At 39.5% G+C, this 20,440-nt stretch overlaps 1 protein-coding gene across 1 annotated transcript; it reads right to left on the minus strand.

Annotated features, from left to right (window-relative positions):
• Nucleotides 1-606: 606 nt before the first annotated feature.
• On the minus strand, nt 607-19,378 carry TMEM170B (transmembrane protein 170B). The gene is made up of 3 exons (XM_052773104.1): nt 18,815-19,378; nt 7,586-7,756; nt 607-2,713 (listed from the first exon to the last, which is right to left on the minus strand). Exons 1-3 carry the CDS (start codon nt 18,909-18,911, stop codon nt 2,583-2,585), a joined length of 399 nt encoding a protein of 132 aa, XP_052629064.1. The 5' UTR covers nt 18,912-19,378; the 3' UTR covers nt 607-2,582.
• Nucleotides 19,379-20,440: the final 1,062 nt, after the last annotated feature.

Raw genomic sequence — 20,440 nt, forward strand, 5'->3', positions numbered from 1 at the left:
CAATAATGCCATATAAAGCAGAGACAACTAAGCACCTAACAATGTTTTAAAAAGTGATTACAATGACCTATGCAATGAAAATTATTTGGAGGAAGGTAACTTAACATCTGCAAAGATGCCTCCTTGTCAAAGGAGGAAAGTTACCATGACAACAATTTCATTGGCACAACAATTAAAATGAAGAATGAAGTTCATCAATAAAAGTTTCATATATGCATTTCATAAGTTAGTAGTAGTCTGTTATAGTTTAACTCAGTGAAAGACAGCAAGCCATTGATCAGTGGTAGCATAACAGCCTCGTACCATAAATGAGAATTCAGATACTCAAGGAAATTTGGAAACTGGGAAGAAGTTTCAGTGTGAGGTAAAGTCATGAGACAGTCTAAATTACTGAATACAGTGCTTCATGAAACAGTTGGGTTTGATCCAGACAAGCATTTCCAGGTTGTCAAACAGAAATGTTTTAATGTCTGTTGAGTAAGACATTATAACAAATAACCAAATTAATAACAAAATAGCAAAAATAGAACAAGAATGAAGATATGGTAATTTTTTTTAAAAAACCTCTCCCCTAAAAATATATGTAACAAGGCACATTAGGAGAAATATCTTCAATTACTTTATTATTCAATTTGATTTAAATACCTGAAACCAGTTTTCTCATAATTTAAGACAACGGGGAGAAGTTTAAATTGCCTTTTACAGATGTAATAATTTCATTGTCTACTAAAGTGCAATGATTGTTATGCCAAAAAGTATCATCAGAAAGTAAAAGCCACAAGACAAAAAACCCAAACCATGAAAAATAAATAAGTTTTTGAAGACATTCAAAATAATGAGAATATACGTACTCAGTCACATTTTAAAGCAATTCAAAGCCAAAAATATAATGCTGAAAAGGTTTATAAACCTGTATTTTACCTTGTTCCCTGCAAAGCCTGTAACTTTGTACATTTTCCAAACAAGACTTAAATACTTTTAAAGAAAGCAAGTAATATTAGCATCCTTAGCACTTAAAAAAAGTTTGTGGAGTAAAATAAAGGCAGACAAGGTTAATTCATTATAATATTTTGAAGCACTAAGCAATATGACTGGATTCTAAGTTATATTTTAACCATATTTTTAGCTGTGCAGTAGGTGCCAGTGGTTTCAACAGTCCTGAAAGTCTTTTTGACTTCTTAACTGCAAAACCTTTGAGCAATTTACTCTTCCTGTCAGCATTAAAAGCTGACTGCTGAAAAGCATTCAGCTGAGGAAAGATGTAAAAGATTCCTTATTCCTCACACAGAACTTTGTGCCCTTTAAATTTTGCATTTCATATAGAATTAGTAATTAGATTTAAAATTTCTATTCACTCCAAAACATTCACATTTAAGACATTTCACATGCACAACACTACTGTCCCTTTTAAACTAGACAAGCACAAACGCTACTGAAAGCTAAGTATTTGAAAGTTCCTGGTTTCTTAAATCTTTCCAAAAGATACAAAGTGTTTAGAAACAAGGTAGTAAATACATTAGCACTGCCCCACTTCCAAACTTTTGGAGTATAGTAACTATTTTATTAGAATTAACATTTTTGTTCAGTAGAAAACCAGTATATCCTTTTTTATCCATTTTCCTCATAGGTGTATTCTCTTGAAGTTTGTTATATTTGTGTGTTCTTTAAAGAATATGTGTAGGGTTAAGAGTCCTATCGGTGCTTAAATAAATATAGGGAGCTTATTTGCAACAAGTAGCCTTTCTGGGGCTTTCAGAAGGGCTGGTAACCATCTGTATGTTTAAGACAAAATAATTTTAAGGAAAGCATCAATTTAAGATTTGTTTGTGCATACCCAACAGATTGTACTTAGTAACCCTCATACAGTCTCCCTAAGCTATTGATTTCTGACGATCTAAAACCATAAAGAAATGATGTGCTGAGCTTCAGAAAACTGCCATGAGCCATTCTACACATAGTGCTAATTACACCAGGGTTGCTAAAGTTGTGGTTCTTAAACCCCATCAAAATTCACCTACACTTTGAAACAGACCTAACAGTTGTTTTGAATGCTGAATAAAAATATTCAGCATTCAAAGAGATTCTGCTCAAAAGTCAGTTATCTTGCTATTTTACCCGAACTCAAGTAGAGTGTATGTTCACAGCATTCTTCTATAATTACAATTTCAAAGCTTACCGACCCAACAGTTAAGAATTAAACTCCAAGTTTGGCACATACAGCAATTGTCAGAAGCGTCCCTTTATTTTATTACAACACTGTTAAGAACAATGATCCCATCACCAAGCATTAACCTGACTGGCATCTATTCAAGGTGCTTTATCTCAACTTCGCACACATGGATTGCACCTTGCCTATGACTGAGGCACATAAGGCGCAGTGCAGAAGTACAACAGTTCAGACACTAGAGGACAGTCTGTTCATTTGACCGAACCTCTAGATTTGTAGTGCACGTTCCACATTGCTTCCTTTCTCTTGCACTAGAATTCAAGTTCGTAAGCTGATGAATCCACTTTCAGGAAGCTTCTCTTCAGATTAAAGATTTCTTTAAACTAGTTGATTTTTTCCCCCTCCTACATAAGTCTCAAAGCGTTGCAAGAATTCTTGAAAACGAGATAATTAATGTCAGTACTGTCTGTCCAACGCCAAAGACAAGAGCTTCTAAGGGAGCCATATTCTTTCCTGCTACTCTGTAAATTCCAGCTACTGCAGCACCTAAGAATCACAAGAAAAACATTTATCAAATCACAGAAGCAGCCAAGGCTGAAATATGACAAATTATTTACTATGTCTATGTATCAGCTATTTATAGAACATTACCAAACACTGTATTACTTCATGGCATTACAGAATTATTAGCCTTACTTGTATTTTTGTAGTTATGCAAGTCCTTCAGGAATGATTTTTCCAACTGAACCAGATTAACTTTTCCAACATCAGTTTGATTTAAGAAAATTGAATCTTGCTGTTTCCCTGTAGACATCTTAGAATCTTTTTTTACATTTTTGCCTTCTGCTAATTTAAAAAGGTAGCAAAAAAATCCCCTAAAAATTGACCATGTCTGAAGTGTGGTTTAATAGTGCTTGTATAGGCAGGGAGAAGGCAAGAACAGTAAAACTGCTAGTGTCTACAAAACAACCATAAACACACATTTATCAGCTTCATTTAATATTTCAGTTGAATAACCTTGTCATATTGTGTCAGTTTGGTTTTTGACTTAAACTACTAAATTGTTAACAATTGTTTAGCAAATCAAGCAAAACATGAAAAAGATCAAAGTATTGCATTGTTATCCACAAGTGTGTATGAGAGGAAATTTCTAATCAATATGATTAGATTTTGAGCTATAACACATTAAAAATTAAGAGACTATTTTTCTTATACAGTTTTGTGCAAATTCCTGTTTAAAGTATAACATCAAATGGCCAGGATAAACCAGAAACAAAATACTGCACTGTAAACACAGACAGGTGCTACTAACTCCCTTCTAACTGTCTTTCACATACTGAATTTATCACATGTGTTTGAAGAAAAAAAGTCACAGAGCAAACTTATAGCTGTGATGTCTTGGAGAAAATGCCTGAGAAAAAGATAAGTCTTTGTATCAATCAGTCAAAATAATAACATGCTAATGATGAATAACATTTTCTGCTCAACCAACTTCTGAGCCTTTTAAGGATACAAAAATGTTCATTCAAAAAAGAAATATAGGCTGTATATGGCTGTGTCCATAAGTAAAAAATTTACTCAACCCAAACCTCAAAGGTTCAACTAGAATGAAGCTTTTATTTAATAGTTTCTGAACTAGTATTTTTTATACAGTGCTTGCTTTCCTTGCCTTAAGAACAACCATTAAGTTTATTGTCCTTTATTTCAGAATGAATGAATGAATTTTTCCTGAAGACCAAAACCCAAAATTTAGTGATAGACCTTCAGTATGTATGGTCTCAGATGCTATCTAATCGTAATAAATGCTTTCAGGGATCACAGAGGCTTTTTCAGGCTCAAAGAAAACTGAAAAGCCACCACAGTTTTTTTTAAGTAATAGGAAAGAGTTAAAAAAAAATTGGAATTTTCTTGGTTTTGCACAGTCACTAACAGGAATAGTCTGCCGAAGTGATCAAAAACCCATTAGTGACATGGAAATACATTAAGTCCCAACAGATTTTTCTGAAAGTACAATGTGTATCTGAACCATCTGACATCTTAAGAAAAGTAACACCTCATTTTTACAAAAATTTTAGGAAGAGTAGAATTCACTAGTAATTCTGGCCATAACAGCATTTGCAAATACAATTAATCAGACTGTTAGGTGAGTAAATTTGGGGGTTTTTTAGTTTTTGTGGGTTGTTTTTTTAATTGCTGTTTTTTTAAAAAACATTCTGTGAAGTGTATTTTGTCAGAAATATCTCGCCAGAAGGCTAGCCTTATGGTATTTCACTCAGCTACCTTGCATAAGCTTTTCCATTTGTTCCTTGACTATCTGCTGTCAAAAACTGAGCAAGATCCTTTAGACTGAGCCCAGTACTGACATTAAAATTATTTTGGTGATTGAACTCTCAAAGTGAATTCAAATCAGCCAAATTGGGATACCAGAATTTGATGCTATTAGTTAATCAATAACAGAAATTTTTGGTTTCTTGAGAAAACACTGAGATATTCTGAAAAATATCAATAATAAAAAAAAAATTGGTAGTTTGATAATTACATATTTGTACTCATCAAATAACAGTGTACAATACAACCTGTAATGTATAACCCAGCACAATTGGTATAGAGCTAAAGTATACTACAATAGGCTGCCAATGAGAGGAATGAGAATATGTCACCAAAAAGAGTGTGCTGGGGGAGAGGAGGAAGAATAGACCCTTGTGGATGAAATACAGTTAAAATCCTTGCCTCAAACTGCCTGACATTTATCTGTTCTTGGTTGGTTTGGGGGTTTTTTTGGACAGTATCCACTGCTATTTAATAAATTTTTTTATACCTTTTTTTAATAACTGTTAAGTTCCATGATTTTTCAAAGCCTTGAAACTGAGGGGTTTCCTCCTTTTCTACATGCTGGTAAAAAGATTCCAGAAGGCCAGAAAGTTTGAAAGATCTAACTGAGCAAAATTAAACTTGCATTATTTAATAGTCTATACTGCATTCATTCTTCTACACAAATGATGCAGAGGACTGGAAATAACAAACTGACTTCCACTTCCATTTTGTATTTCAATTACTTAAGCACTGGACCAGGCATATCCAAACAACAAAATACTTCAACTTACATCCCAGTTTGCAGCACAACTGCTATTAAAAATCCTCTCTTTAATATTTTATCACCATAATTTGTCTTCAGAAGCTCCCCACAGAGTTTCTTTCAGTATGAAACAGCCCAGTGCATCCAGAAACAAAAATACCTGGCATTAAAAGTATTTGGCTAACCACTTTGCAATGCTCTGTGCAAAACCTGTGGGAACAGCGTAACAAGTCTACAGTCTAAGCCTGGAGAAATTCTCAGGTAAATTTGCACATGAACAGTGCCGCTTACTTATTAAATGTTTTGACCTGCAAAACTGGATGCCAAAAATACAACTGTGTTGCTCCTCTTTTTATGCTTAGATAAAAGACACAGAGTACTTTTATTTGAGAAACACTGAACCTGAAACTTCCCCACCACAGAATACTATAAAAGACTCTGCTTGGATATTCCAGCATCACATTTCTTATCTTCAGTTCTTCAGAAATGCTCGTGCACAATTGACCTTGTAACAGGGCCACTGCCACTTTAATCATAGGACAAAAATCAGCATAACATGTAATGTAAGGCACTCAGACTGGTTCCACCCCACTTTAGAAAAAAGAAAAAAAGTGGAGTTATACTGAACTATACTGGGTTAAATAATAGAAATTCTAGGCTGAGATATATATAGTAATTAAAACAACTTTTTGAGGAAAGTCTTAATGAAACTTTTCATGAAATTTGCATTTTTATTTAATCTTGAAAACCAACAGGCAAGAAAGACTTTCAGCAGCAATAAGAAAATCTGTCACAAATCAACCATGAATGTGTCCAAAGCTGAAGTGATACCACTGTTCTGATAATTTGGTTAGTACACAGAAAAATGGGAATGAAAGGCAGAAAGGCCTTTCAAGTTAGACCATCTTAACAATACTGAAGATCTTTGGGCAGAAACTACTACTAAGGTTAACATAGGCCCCATTCAATCCATTGATTTTAATGTTGAGAACTGCTGATTGGCATTATTTCAGACAACAAAGCACAAGCTTCTTTCCTGTATAATTCCTGAATAATATTCACTATTTCTCCACACCCCCTGCCAAACAGAAAATTCACCATGCTCTTATTTGCTTGGGAAAGCTACTGTAGTCTATTTATAAGTTAGATAAACATAGCTGGATATGATAGAACCAAAGACTGAATAAAGTGTCCTACTGGTCTTATGGCATATATTTCAGTATTGACACAGATAACAGAATTTCTTAGGAAAGATGGAAAAACAGTATCTGATACCACTAACTCTAGATGAAAACAGCTAAGCAGAATTTCCTCAAAATGATCTTGGCAACATCACTTGTACCATATATGGACAGGTATGTAGTAAAGTGCAGAAGTGTTATAAAATACTCCTGCTTTCTGCAATATTTTCATGACGAGTATAGGTTTCAACTATAGCTCTGTGAACCTTTCAGCATGCTGCTTTAACAGAGAAATGGTTAGCACCTTATCTGTGGATACAATGTCAAGGAATAAAAAAGTGTCTAAAAATGTACTTTGAGTGGTAGGCATTAGACTAACACCATAAGAAACTCCATAACAGATGCCCTTGCCAAAGACCACTTTGCCTAGAACAACAGCACAGCTTAATTTTTTGGGGGGTGGGGGGGTTTGGGGGGGGGTGGGGGGCGGTGGAAGTCTAATGGCCTTCCTCCCTACCCCAAATAAAGTAGAAAGTAACCTTATGGCCAAGCCAAGACTGGAAAGTTCATTCAAATCCATGAGCCAAGTATAACTTCTCCAAACAAATGAATTTTCTTAGCTGTAAACCACTACCTACATTGCACCTTTATTTCTTTTAAAAGAGCAACATCCTATCCAGTTGCAATTTAAAAACCTGCAGCAGGCCCAAGGAAACGAGCAGGAATTCAGCCTTGCAATCAATGGAATCAGGACCTCATTTCCAAAAAAATCCTTGTGGCTTTAAGGGTACTAAGAGGTGATCTTGATCAGAAGCCTTTAATAAAAAAATCCGCAACAAGTATGGTAGGACAGGACAGCTCTTCCTGATCACCAAAAGATACCACCTGCCAAGTATATACCTTTTGAATAGCTTGGTACCCAACATTTCCAAAACAAGAGAGTACAATAATTTCTGCACTCTTCAGACAATTTATAGTAGTTTTATCTTTACATAACAGAAGAGCAACTCAGCTGTCATTATCATTAGGATAGCTATATAACTAAGGGAAAATCCTTAATAAACAATTAACAAATCACTAAGAAAAAGTTTTTTTCTTTTTAGAAGTTAGATGTAAAGTAAGAAAGAAAAAACCAAAACAAAACAAAAAAGACAGACTTACTGGTTATCATTGCTCCAGTTATAGAACCCAGAAATCCAATGCTGACCACAATGACAGAGATCAGCCTCCCCTGCCTATGCCTCTGCAGCATCACAAACATTAATACTCCCACAGCACCATGGACAAAGAGAGAGGAGAAGAGAGCCCAGAGGAAAACCCAGTACCACATTTCTGAAAGAAAGCAGTCAAATAAAGGGTTAATATTTCTGAGACAAGAACAAGAAAGAGACTTTAAAACATTGCATACAGTCAACAGTAAGAGAAAAGCAATACTGATTTCCACCTTAAAAGGAATCAATGTGACAACATCAGCATGTGCTCAAGACACTTTTCCCCTTTTAGCAGTGTATCATAAAGGAATAACTCTTATGATCAAAAAATTATAAAAAGCATTCTGGCACAATTCTTAATTCAGATGTATTATTACAAGAAGTCCGTCATTCTTTTAATGGCTTCTTTAAACAAAGTTAATTGCAGTACCTTACTAGGTATTGTAACTACTCCTGCAGAATGAAATATTCACTGAAACAAAGACTGAACCAGGAAAAAGTCAAGAATTGTTTTGGGGGTTTTTTTTGTTGTTGTTTTTTTTTTAAAAAGAAGAGACAGCATCAGGTAACATCAAATGGGAAAACTGAGATTAAAGACTTCAGTTTATCTACCCAGGAGCTGTAATAGAACATTCCATCGAATTAGCTTCAAAGGCACAAATAAAAACACTATAATTTTAACAAGAAATTTTAACACATCTAACCCCTTCCTTCTAATTGCTTAGCACAAAACTTCATAGACACATGTAGACACTATTATTTAAATTACTAAGCAAGGACAAGAGATCATGAGAATGTGTGGAGTACAAACATTTCTCTAAAGAATGGCAGACGTGATCATTACCTTCAAAGAAGAGAGCAGAAACCATCAATGAAGCTACATAAGAATTAAAGAACCTTTCTCACTTGGTGGTAATTTTCTAAAAACATTTACTATAACTCAAAAGGGTAGGGAAATGCAAAAGGAAATTTTTTTTTTTTTTTTTTACATCAACTACAGCTGGTATATATCATCACAGAATTCAGCAAATTGGGGCACATTTTCCCAATTGACATAATCTTATGAAACTGTCATCAATTCAGAGTTTTTGCTGCAGTTCCCCCTCAAAAAAACAACACAGCTTCCTTACAACAGCAGGATACTTATTGTTTGAGGTGAGCCTGTATTATTGTAGCTTGACACACCTCAGTCATTTGAGCAGAAATATGACCCAATTAACTCAAAAAATACTTAGCAGCTCAAAACACCTTGTGAAAATATTCTGAGAAAGAATGGTTGCTACACAATAACCAGTGTCCATTGAGTTCAATGTCAATATAGTATGTATATCCATAGCACAAATACAGATTTTAAGCTTTTTCATTTAGCAGTACTTTGAGAGTAGACTCAACCCTTCCCCTTTCACACAGGCATAAAAGGCAAAACTATGTCACAGGACTTACAACTCCTCTAAATTATGGTCACCAAAAGGCTCTTTTGAGAACAGCAAGGAAGGTGGGTAGTTAATCTACATTCAATTAATACTTCAGCTGTAGCTCAAGGTGTAACTTTTCTGAGTGCTCGGATATATGCACACATATATTGAGGGTGGCTCCAAGCAGCTCTTCTCAGATCCTCCATCCCTTTACACCTTGCCCCAAGCTGGGCCTCAAAAATCTTTGCAAAAGGATAATGACCACTGTACTGTTCCACTAAACCTCTCATTCTCAGAAGCTACTGTGACAGAACAGTGGCAAGAGTGCCAAGTAGTCACTCTACAAATACCTGACAAAACCCCTCACTAACATTAAGAAAGATTGACTGATTGCTGATCTAATCTCCCGTGGTCATGGATAATTTGGGTGGGGAACCTCTCCTGCAGTCCTACCAGGCTTTGTCTGTTACTAGCACAGGTTGGGTGTTCCCATTGTTTTTTTCTAGTGGAAGCAAATAAGCAAGGAGATTAGCCAAAGGATCTATCAATATAGAACCCAGCAGCCCTGCTAGACCTACAGTTTGACCATAGGGAAATAAGCCTTACGAGATGGGGAATAAAAAAAGTTTACTTTCCTGCAAATGTAAATCACATACAAGTTCGGGCAGGAAAACCCTGTCAGGAAGGAACACTTTCATTCTTCTACATCAGAAGACCTACCAGGGAAGACCCTTTCATTGAAAGTGGTCACAAAACCAGATTCCTAGCAGCTCAAAACACTGTTCTACCAACATGATAACAACTAAGCTCCTGTCCCATGGGGGATCATTTCCTTGAGCACCAAGCAGACTGTTAGCAGATACTTAATAAATTTTAGAGGTATGGACTGTGCAGACTATAGTTCAGCAATAGACTGAACAGGTCCTCAAGTCTAAACTGCTTTGGCAATACTGGCAGTGAAAAAACACAATGAATAACCATGAAGAACAAAGTTAGACAAAAGAACTCTAATATGGGAATTAAGAATGTATCTAGTAGGCAAGAGCAAGCATTTCCTTGCTTGCAGAAGTTAATCTCTGAAGACCTTCAATCCTAGAAGATATTATGTGCTTATCTTAGATCTGCCATTTTAGTTCTCTACAGTAACATGGTTGAGCCCATCTCCCAGATTATTCGGAGTAGTATGAAACTAAACTGCTAGCAGGTAAATGTGACACTGAATGCACTATTTCAAAAGATAACTTGTTCTTACACAGAAGATGTTTTGCCTTGTTTGCCAGTAAATACTGTAGTGGAGATGCTACTTATTTTCTGGACACAGCACCCTTTCCTGCCATTAAGTTTGTCACACAATTTTCATACCACTCAGATTATACTGATACGCAAAATACTCAGTAAAAGAGAGGCCTGGATCATCAGGACATAGTGCTGACAATGTTCTTGGCCCAAACTTTCATTTCTCTTGACTAAGATGGATGCAAGAGATGAAACATCAACTACCAAGAGAAAGCAAGGGCTTCTTGCAATTTTACTAGAGTAAAGATAACCTGATACCCCAGTGACAGACTCTGAGAATACATATTTCAAATCTGCAGTTGAAGGAAACGCTTGGTTCTTATGTAAGGTTACATGACAACTACAGGCTTCCAAGACTGCCAAACACTCCATAACTACACCAATGGTGTATTGATTAGTATTATCCTATCAGTTCTTCCACAGTCTAAAAACAAACTTCTGGAAAGTGTGATGTTGTGGATACTGAATTCAGGCAGGTATCAACTGATTTCATAAAACTGCATCAGAATGAGACAAACTTGTCCCCATTTAACATGAAGCCCAAGAACAGAAGACTCAGTTATTTCAGGTAAGAGGGGACCTGTGATTATGGCAGCCTATTCAGTAGCCAGTTATTCTGAAGAGACTGGTCAATACGTAGATATGCTATGGGGAAGAGAAGCAAAGCTCTCGATGTTGTCTCTCTGCAAATGTAGTGGGACAGTCCCAGGACACTGAAAGTCATTCTCTCCTAAAATGCCATTGCAGCTGAAAAGCTTGAAACTGGACCAGGAAAGCCTGTTGGAATCTGACTCTGTTAGGCACCACCATTCCCTGTAATTTCCACAGGGTTTGCTAGGTACTGCATCACCTTTTAGTAAATCAGTGTTTGTGGTCACTGTCGACCCTCACCAGGTAGAAAAGGCAATTGATTTCCAGTCTTAGGAAAGACTTATTAGGATGACTGTATTTTTAGAACAAAGGGAAAGATTATGGGAAGGCTAACTACTCCCCTGTAACTAAGAAACCAAAAATATTTACAAACCCTTACACAACAAAATAGCTGCATAGTGAGCAACTATCTTGGGTTTTATTTACATTCCAAATGAGGCTCAAGGAAAATTAGCATCACCTCTCACTTTATATTTAGGACAGGAGACATGAGACTAGAACAAGCCCCAAATGTCCTGTTGGATAAAGGAATATAAACTTGAGTTCTTTGGTACACACTTTTTTTCTCCTACTCCTTAAAAGCAACACACATATTGAGTGCATTCAAAAGGAAATTAGAGAACATCCAGAAATATTCCTTGTTCCACACAAATGCAGCTGTAGTATTTAAAGAAAACAGTTATAAACCATCACTTCACAGAGGCTTAGGTTTCCAAGTCAATAGCATTGTAAAGTCAGTGATGGAAGAAATACAGGTAGTGTTACACATACCTGCAATAACCCAGTACCTTCTTATTATAAATTATCCATAATAGCTTATAATTTTGCCAAACTGACTGTAGATGTTAAAACTTGTAGGTGTTCACTTCAGAAGAGTTGGAGGGGAACAGGGTGGAGGGTGGGAACACCTTCATGTCCAGCTGAAGATAAGAGGGAAGAAGGACCAAAACTTTGTTCATTTGGGAAGGAGACAGAAGGGGGAAGTGACAGGTGTGAACAGAAGGGTTAAGGACATTGGCCTGTGATACACCTATTTGCAGAAGGCAGGCAGCAGGGTGAGGGATAGAGCAAGCAGTGGAGTTAACTGTCTTATCCTGTAAGTAGGCAAAATACTTGTAGATCATCTTCTATTTGGAGTTGCTTTTTATTTGGGCAACTCCATCAAGCACATATGCCCTAGATTATCCACTTTCCACCAACTTAAATATCTAAATATGTTAAATAAAAGTAGCTGAAAAGCTTTTCTTTACCAAGTTACCAGACAAGCTATGAGCAGAGAGACTAGAAGGGGTTTTTTTTTGTCCTTCCTCTCCCCTCACACACATTCTCACTAAAGATTCTCACCTCCTGGAACAAGAACTGAATTTTTAAAAGGTAAGGAAGAGAAAAAGTCTCCCTGAACAGGGAACGAAGTACAACTCTGCCACTTTGTCTTGTGGTTGGAACTATTCTAGCATCTCCCCTCAGTACCAAGATACCTCTAATTTCCTAGAGATTCATTATTGGGTTTTTCTTTTTCTTTTTTTTTTTTTTTTGAATGGTTGTGATTAGCAATGAATATACAATAATTTATATTGTTGTATCCTGATACAAAACAAAGAAGAAGGAATAATCACACTGCTCAAATATTCTGGGATGATAGCTTACCTAGTCATTATATGACTGTAGCATTTCAAAATCTGATATTAAAGAAATTGAGAACTTGATCACACAAAGCTTTTTAATCTTCGATTTAGATCATAACTTTCTCTTGCAAAGTTGGCTTTTCTAGCAAGGCACTTAGTGGAACACAGCAAGATATCTTCCAGAAAACTTACACAACATACAAAATCAGAGCCATTTATAATCATAATCTATGAACCTTTTATCACAGTCATCTTTGTCATGTTAAAGTAGCTGTTAAAAAACCTGAAAGATCTGTAAATCAGAGAATTGTATCAATTGACTATTTCACATAAGTGTTTTCTGTTCTTTAGCTATAGACTACACATTTAGTAAGAGACTACATATTTATTAGCAATTCTTCCAAATCCAAGAATTTTCTTTATCTGCCTGAATAGGTATCATCCACTTTGTTAAACCACCACCTCACTTCATTAAAAAGTCAGCTCAGTCCTAGAAGCTGAAACAGGACAAATCACTTTTGAGCACTTTCCCTAGGAAAGGCAGGAAGTCATCCCTTCTTATCCTCCTTTATTTATTCTTTTTATGCCTGGTAGTTCAACACACTTATTTACTTCTGCCCATTAATTGGGCCAGTGATGAAGACACCTGAGTAAGCTGTTTAACATAGATGAACAAGATAAGGAGGACAGCCAATCTTCTAAGCAAACTAAAGGAGGCTTCAAGCTCCATAAACCTAGAGGACAATGTAATCATTCTTATCCTGACAGGTTGAGGGCAGAGAACTTTATGCACAGGTATTTGAGTGGAACAGTTCAAAGTTCTGTAAAATTCAGCATCATCTAACTCCAGAATCATGATGAGAGAGGACTGTCAGAAAAAAGTGTGCTAGAGTAAGACTGAAGGAAGCAAAGGATGGGTTGGGGACAACACTGAGAGGTGCCACTAGAAAACAGAGAAAGAGAATGTGGACCTCTGAACACAAATGGTCAAGACTTTGCTTGTTCAAAAATAACTGAGTAGTTGAAAGATTTGCAATACCTATAAGGAAGAGGAAGTGAGACTGAAGTGTCTTAAGAACATACTGGTATGGCTATTTATGTCCTATATACTGACTGATACTTTAAGAGGTATAAACTTACCTACATGATTATTGTTGCTACCTTGATTTAAAAAAGCACATGGTCTTTGTGTAGCTACACTAATTAGCTTGCTCTTTTGATGATATGAGCTGCACATATGGAATACTTTGCCGGTATGGTAATAATGACTTTGCTTTATCTGGCAGCGAGCTCCAAATACTAGCCTAGCCTCAGTTTATTTAGTCATGCCCTCACAGAGCTATCCTAAAGAGACATGGAATAAAATTTTAAAAAACCCCTCCCGACTTCCTTTGCTTGACCCTAAGAAAGTTTCAGAGCTTACTTTCGGTGTATCCAAATTACTTTAAGTAGCCAAAACACAACTTATTTGTATCAAAACTCCGCAGTTGCCAAAGAAATACAGGGAACTAGGAAAGAACCAGTACCTACTAGCTTACAAGCACAGTGACAACCAATCTATTGCATAGATTCCACAGCTTTTCTAATAAGGACAAATGAAATCCATTTTTCAGGTTTATTTAAAATTCTTAGCACTTAACCACTACCTTAAATCTTGTTTTCAGTTTATGTTCCTTTCCACTAGTTTGACCTGGGTGGGGATTTTTTCTACCACAAAAGTTGCAAGGCTCAATTAACTTGTAATTCATGCCCTATCACTCCAGTCTTACAGTAATTCTTTGTTAATTTAGGTATTTATATATACCATACATGTGTTACGCTTAGATACTATATATACACTTTATACGTATATGAGTGTCAGCATACACAACCTTAAAGATTAGAAAAAGTTTTTAAGGCATGCTACAGTTTAGAACAACATTCATATCACTTCCATCTTATCAAAACTTGAAGTTGCACTCCATCAACAGCTTCATCTTGGGCAAATAAAAAATGCAAAGTCAACACATAAAGTATATAAATGATAACATTTTCAAATATTGTCTATATATGAACATGCTGTCCTACTGCCACTCAGCTTCAGTAAACATGGAGTACCTCCTTAGACCTTCATCTTCAGCATTTTTCTTTTTCTCTAGTCCTTAGCTTGTTTTGACAGATGAATAATGATTGCCTATAACATTTCGTAAGTCAAGACTGATTATTCCAAAATAAAGTAGCTCCCTTGAGATTCTGATCTAGGTACCCAGCCTACCACTATTAGCTACAGAGTTGTCAACCAATAAGTATCTGTGCTGTGAATACAAAGATACAAATTTAAGTCAACAAGGTAGCACATGTTGAAATTTGAATTAAGAAACTGTATAATGTTATATTCCTGTAGACTTATAAACTCAAAGCACTCAGATGAAGAAATGACATCATATTATACCCACAAATGTAACTCAGCTCTTTACATGTTACAGTATTTTCTTCATCGCTGGGACCTTTCCTTAATTATCATATTAACTGGTACTTTCAAAGTTAACAGGACTACACAGTCAAATTGTTGTTTGGAGATGCTAACGTTTTTGCTGCATTAAGTGGAAGAGAAGTACTTGCTGAAGAGCATTTAAATCATAAATTACAGACTAGTCCTCTCAGCTTACAGGACTGGGGACAAATAAGTACAGGATGGAGCTTCAGGAAAAAAAAATATAACAGACAAGGAACATCTTCTATGCAACACCCATAATCTCTTATAAATGTTCACTTTCAACAAATTCAGGAGTTATTACTGTCCAGCACTTTAAAATTATAGACTTTTATTTCAAAGTCTATAAAAACTGTTGGAGTCTTGAGCTCATTACCTTAGGACACTGGGATGTGGGGAGGAAGAAGATGGTGAGTCTGACTTTAGAAGCCATACAGTAAAACACAAGCTTGCTTTTTTTTTTTTTTTCCATACAACATTCTCCCCCCATCTCCTCACAGAGGCTAATATAGAACCCACTCAGACCCTAAGCTTACACCTTTGGAACATGCAATAACTTGGACCAGAAGCTTAGATCTTTAGAACATGCAATAACTAGACGTAAACAAAACATCTAAATTGGTTACAGGAAGAGTAGAAATATTGCTGTTCTTTATTGTGGAAGTAGCCTTTAAACAAATAATTTATTTTCATGGGCACTCAAACTGGGATGGTTTTTTCAGTTCAGATTCAGCTATTGTCTTGTTCTAGTAAACCCTGATCTACCACTAACTCTGAAACACAACCAATTCATATAAAGGGGGCTGTTCTTGGGATTTGCTGGAGGAGGTAAAACAGGGTGAGGTAAAAGCCACCTCTCCCATGGCTACTAGAGCCTTACCTTCACCTCCCAAGTGAAGGCAGGAAGATATGAAGCAACGTATATCATGTTGGTGGGCCTAGGTTCAGGTAAAAAGAACAGCACTTGCAGCTTTGGCTATCACAGGGTGTGATGTGTATGTGGCAGGAATGAAAAGGTCTGTGGTCTCCTGGGTATTTTGGGCCATATACGAAAGACAGGATTTCTTCTTTTATGTTGAACTTGAATCAGATATATGGTTTAAAAATAATGGTTCAGCTTCTCATTAAGGGGGAAAAAACACCCAATTTAAACCACTAAAGTTTGAAGCATTCCTGGTTTAGGCTGGAGTTTGTATCAGATCCCTGTTGAAAATTTTGGGAAATTAATATATTTTTAAGAAGGATGCTGATCAAATTTTATAACCTTGTGCAAACACAATCAACATTGTTTATCTAAAGAAGATAAATATTTACTTCTGCAACTTAAAAGCCAAGTCCAGACCACAACTTTAAGTCCAAAAGTAAACACAAAGCAGTCTTAAAGAACATTCATGGAACACCGTATATTTATGAATTTCTTTTCCCAGTATTCTGAAGAAGTTTCTCCTCATACTTTACAGAGGTGCCAAAGGGAATGAATTAAGTAGTCAAACAAGACAAAGTCATTCACATACCTATTTTCTCAGCAGGGAAAAACCAGAATTTCTGGTTTTGAACAAAGTTTAATTTGGTAAATATTTTAGGAAGGGTTTATGTAAGTTTAATAACAGCTATTTGTTAATATCAATTATTATATTAAAAAATTTCTTAAGATATAATCAGTAACAGTGTATCTTATATAGAAGATTTTAAATCCAGTGAAAGTTATTAACTGTTGACAGTCCATAAGAACATTCAGCACAACAGGTTATGGCTGTAAGGACAACCTGCATTTAAGCACCAATTCAGAAACCATAGTGCAACTACAACTGACGCTGACATATTCTCCAGCAATACTACAACGGATAACTAATTATTTTTCATATTCTTTAAATTAAAAAGAAAAACCATTCCACATTAAAAACACCTTGTGCAACCCCTCGTTATATTGCAAAAGCACCAAGAAACAATTTTGCTTACTTAACACTTGGAACTGAATTTCATAGAAACGCCTATGTTGCATAATGCTTTAATAAGAAAAACTTTATAGAGGATGCCTGGCACAAAGACAAGTTAAATCCATTGTGAACTTTTTACTTTAAGAGTACAAGATGTATTTTTATAAGAAGTATGCAAAAATAACTACTCTGAAAATGAGTTTTATTAGTGTGTCACCACAATAATACCTGGAAAATTTAATCAGACACACATCTGAAAAAGTTCATAGATCAAATAAAAAAAACCAACTTGTATAACCTTTTTGTTACGCTAAAAAGTATCCTGGAAGTTAAAAGAACGAGAAAGATAATAAAGCCTAAGATGATCGCTTTCTGTTTGCTACAGCTTCAACTTCAGCTATACCTCTATTTTCATTATACTTCTTCCACCTTGAAGAGATGTCAAAAAAAAAATCAAAACTATCAATCATTACTATAGAGGGGGGAAAAAGATGGCATAATACTCTTTCATAAATATTAGAATATTTTCATAAATATTTGAAACAAATCCCCTTTATTCAACATTTTCCACTAATCTGTCACCACCTAATATACCCCTATACCAAGTAGAAAGAATTTACTCAGTAACATCTCTGCTATTGGCACCAAATCCCTGCTTATTCAGAGCTGGAAGCTTATGCTTTTCCTTACACTTGGACAGGACAGGAAGTCAGAAGATACACCTCTCCACTATATGCCTTGGGTCTCACGGTAATCCGCACTCATTTTTCAGCATGAGATGGAGCAGAAGAAAAAGCCATTTCTTGCCAAAGCTAGCTAAAGCTCCCCTCTCCAAACACAGCATGAAGACCTGGCTCTACTTTGGTTCACAGAATTTTTTCAGAACAGCTCAGTCTTTAAGGATCCCTGATGCTTTGTCAGGAAACATCTGCCCCCTCATTAACTCCCACAGCCCTCATTGTCCAGGGGTATACTCAGGGGGGTGGTGGGGAAGTCCCAGATTCTCACATTCATTTCTCTGGGGTTTTTTTGTTTGGTTTTTGTATGCCAATGAGCCTATATCCACAAAAAAACCCCAACACTCTCCCAAACATACTCCAGCCTTCCATACATATTTATACATTCACGCACGCTTTCTACAACCCTTTACTTACACACAGGTACCCATCAATTTGCTCATATACCCTGTACCATTAGCCTTTTACTACATACATACAAACAAAAGTGTGTGAACACATTGACATCTTCAGCTCCTTTACTCCTGCAGGCATACTGGATAGATACCGGGCACGCACGCACACCAGTCCTCCCAACACGTAACACACAGATCCCTCTCGTTTCCCTGGACATACCAGCCCCACACCCAAGCCCCCCAAGCCCACACGCACGCATCATATCCATGCTCACAGAACGAGCGTGTATGCACACCCACAGACACACACGCGTGCACACAGACCCGGGAACACAAACACCAGCCCTCCCTACGGGTGACACGCAGGGAGACCAGCCCTGCACACCGGTCCCACACCCACGCCCTCCATTGTGTACCGCGGGTGGGTGGGGGGGGGGGCTCGCTCTCCAGTCACGGAGCGGCTTCCCCCGGCTCCCACACCGACGGCACTACCGGCCCACCTCCCCCCTCCAGCAGCGCACACCCATACCCGCGCAACTCTCCCCACGCCAGCCCCCTCGGCCGGCAGCTCGCCCCGCCGGCCCCACGCGTGCGCCAGAGGCAGCCCACCCTCCTCCCTGCCTGCCCACGCCCCGCCGCCGCCCCGTTACCGGTGAGGTTGCGGAGGACGGTGCCGTGCGCCCACAGGCTCAGCACTTGCTGCACCGACAGGTTGATCATGGAGTTGTCTCCCGCTTCCACCTTCATCGCGGCGGGGGGGTCCGGCGGCCTCCGCCGCTCCTCAGCCGGGGGGGACGGGCGGCAGCGACGGCCTGACCAGCGGGAGGCCGGACGCCTCTCGCCGCCGGACCGCGGGGCGGGAGGGCTGCGGCGGCGAGGAGCGAGAGGGCGGGGAGGCGGCGAAGGGGCCTCCGCGCCGCGGGGGAGACATCGAGGACGGAAGGGGGAGATGGCGGCGAGGCTGGGGGAAGCGGGGGGGGGGGTGAGCCGAGCGATGGGGCCGGCCGCTGGCGCTTCCCCGCGGCTCAGGGGCAGGGCAGGGCGGCCCCGAGGTGCGAGCCGGCGGCGGGGACGGACGAGGAGGCCCGCCCGGACCCCATCGCCGCCTCCTTCTCCGTCAGGAACGGTGGTCGTCGCCGCCGCCGCCTCGCCACCGGCATCGTCACCCCGGCCACTGGCATCACCTGGGGAGGGGGCGGGGCGGCCGCCAGGCTCCTCCCTTCCTCCGTCCCTCCCTCACGCGGGCAGCGCCATGCAGCAGCAGCGGCCCCGCCCGCGGGAGAAGCCGCGTGCCGCCCGCGGCTGCCGGCGCGAGACGCCGGCCGCCGCCGTAGGGGAAGGGAGTGGGATGTGGGAGGGGGCGACGCGGCCCACGCGCAGGCGCGGTGCGAGGAGCTGGAGGGCGCGAGCGCCGCGACTCCCCGGAGCGTGGGGAAGGGGCAGGGTCCCAGTGACCGTTAAGTAGCGCACGAGCTGCGCACCTCCCCCTGATTGGCCCTCGCCATAGGGACGGGCTCACCCCACGTGCCCGTGGCGCCGCCCCCCTGGCGGCTCGCGCCGTTCCCGCCGTTGGGCGGTGGCGGGGCCGCCCGGGCCCCGCTCCCCTGCCGGGCGGGACTGACCGGCGGCCGGGATGCCGTGACCGGGAACAGTAAGCGGCGGCGGCGTTAAAACACAAAAGCTCCAGAGAGCGCGGCCGTTAGCACCTCCGCGGCGGGGTCTGAGGCTCCCCGGCCGTCCCCCGCTCGCCGCTGAGGAGGGGTGAGGAGACGGCGAGCTGAGGAGAGGGCGATGAGCGCCGGCGGGGCCGGGCGGGACGGGACGGGGCAGGGAGGTTCGGCGCACAAGGTGGATTTTGCCTGGGAAGGCCGGAGATGCCTGAGCTCCGGTGACGGTAAGGTGTGCGGCAGAGGAGCTGTCATCCTGAGGCAACGTGCAGGTGACGCTGCGTAACGTTCCTGGCTATTCCTTTGAACTCAAGAGCTCTACAGTCAGTGCTGCTGCAGGTGAAAGCCCCCAGAAGTTAGAAAAGATGAGAAAGCTTCGGAGAACCTTAACTCTGTAACCCTACTTTAGTTAGTTCTTTCGCTTTATATAATAATAATTTAAAAAGCAGCCTTTAAGCTGAACACTGCCTCTTTCAAAGCACAGGATGCATGGTGCTTACTGATTTAAAAGCCAGCAAGTTCCCCGCCATTCTTAAATGTGTGTCCCTGGGCCATATTTTGTGCACACATTTCACTGGCCTTTCTTCAACAGTGCTTGCTATAGTACTT

Source organism: Harpia harpyja, chromosome 1 (genome assembly GCF_026419915.1).
Source record: "Harpia harpyja isolate bHarHar1 chromosome 1, bHarHar1 primary haplotype, whole genome shotgun sequence".
In the NCBI taxonomy this organism is placed as follows: Eukaryota; Metazoa; Chordata; class Aves; order Accipitriformes; family Accipitridae; genus Harpia; species Harpia harpyja.

Excerpts from the sequence above, each read along its gene's own strand:
- TMEM170B (XM_052773104.1), bottom strand. The coding sequence starts at position 18,911 with ATGAAGGTGGAAGCGGGAGACAACTCCATGATCAACCTGTCGGTGCAG. Across the intron at positions 7,757-18,814 it reads CGTCCTCCGCAACCTCACCG|AAATGTGGTACTGGGTTTTC; the intron begins GTAACGGGGCGG and ends GCTTTCTTTCAG. Across the intron at positions 2,714-7,585 it reads AACTGGAGCAATGATAACCA|GTGCTGCAGTAGCTGGAATT; the intron begins GTAAGTCTGTCT and ends TGTGATTCTTAG.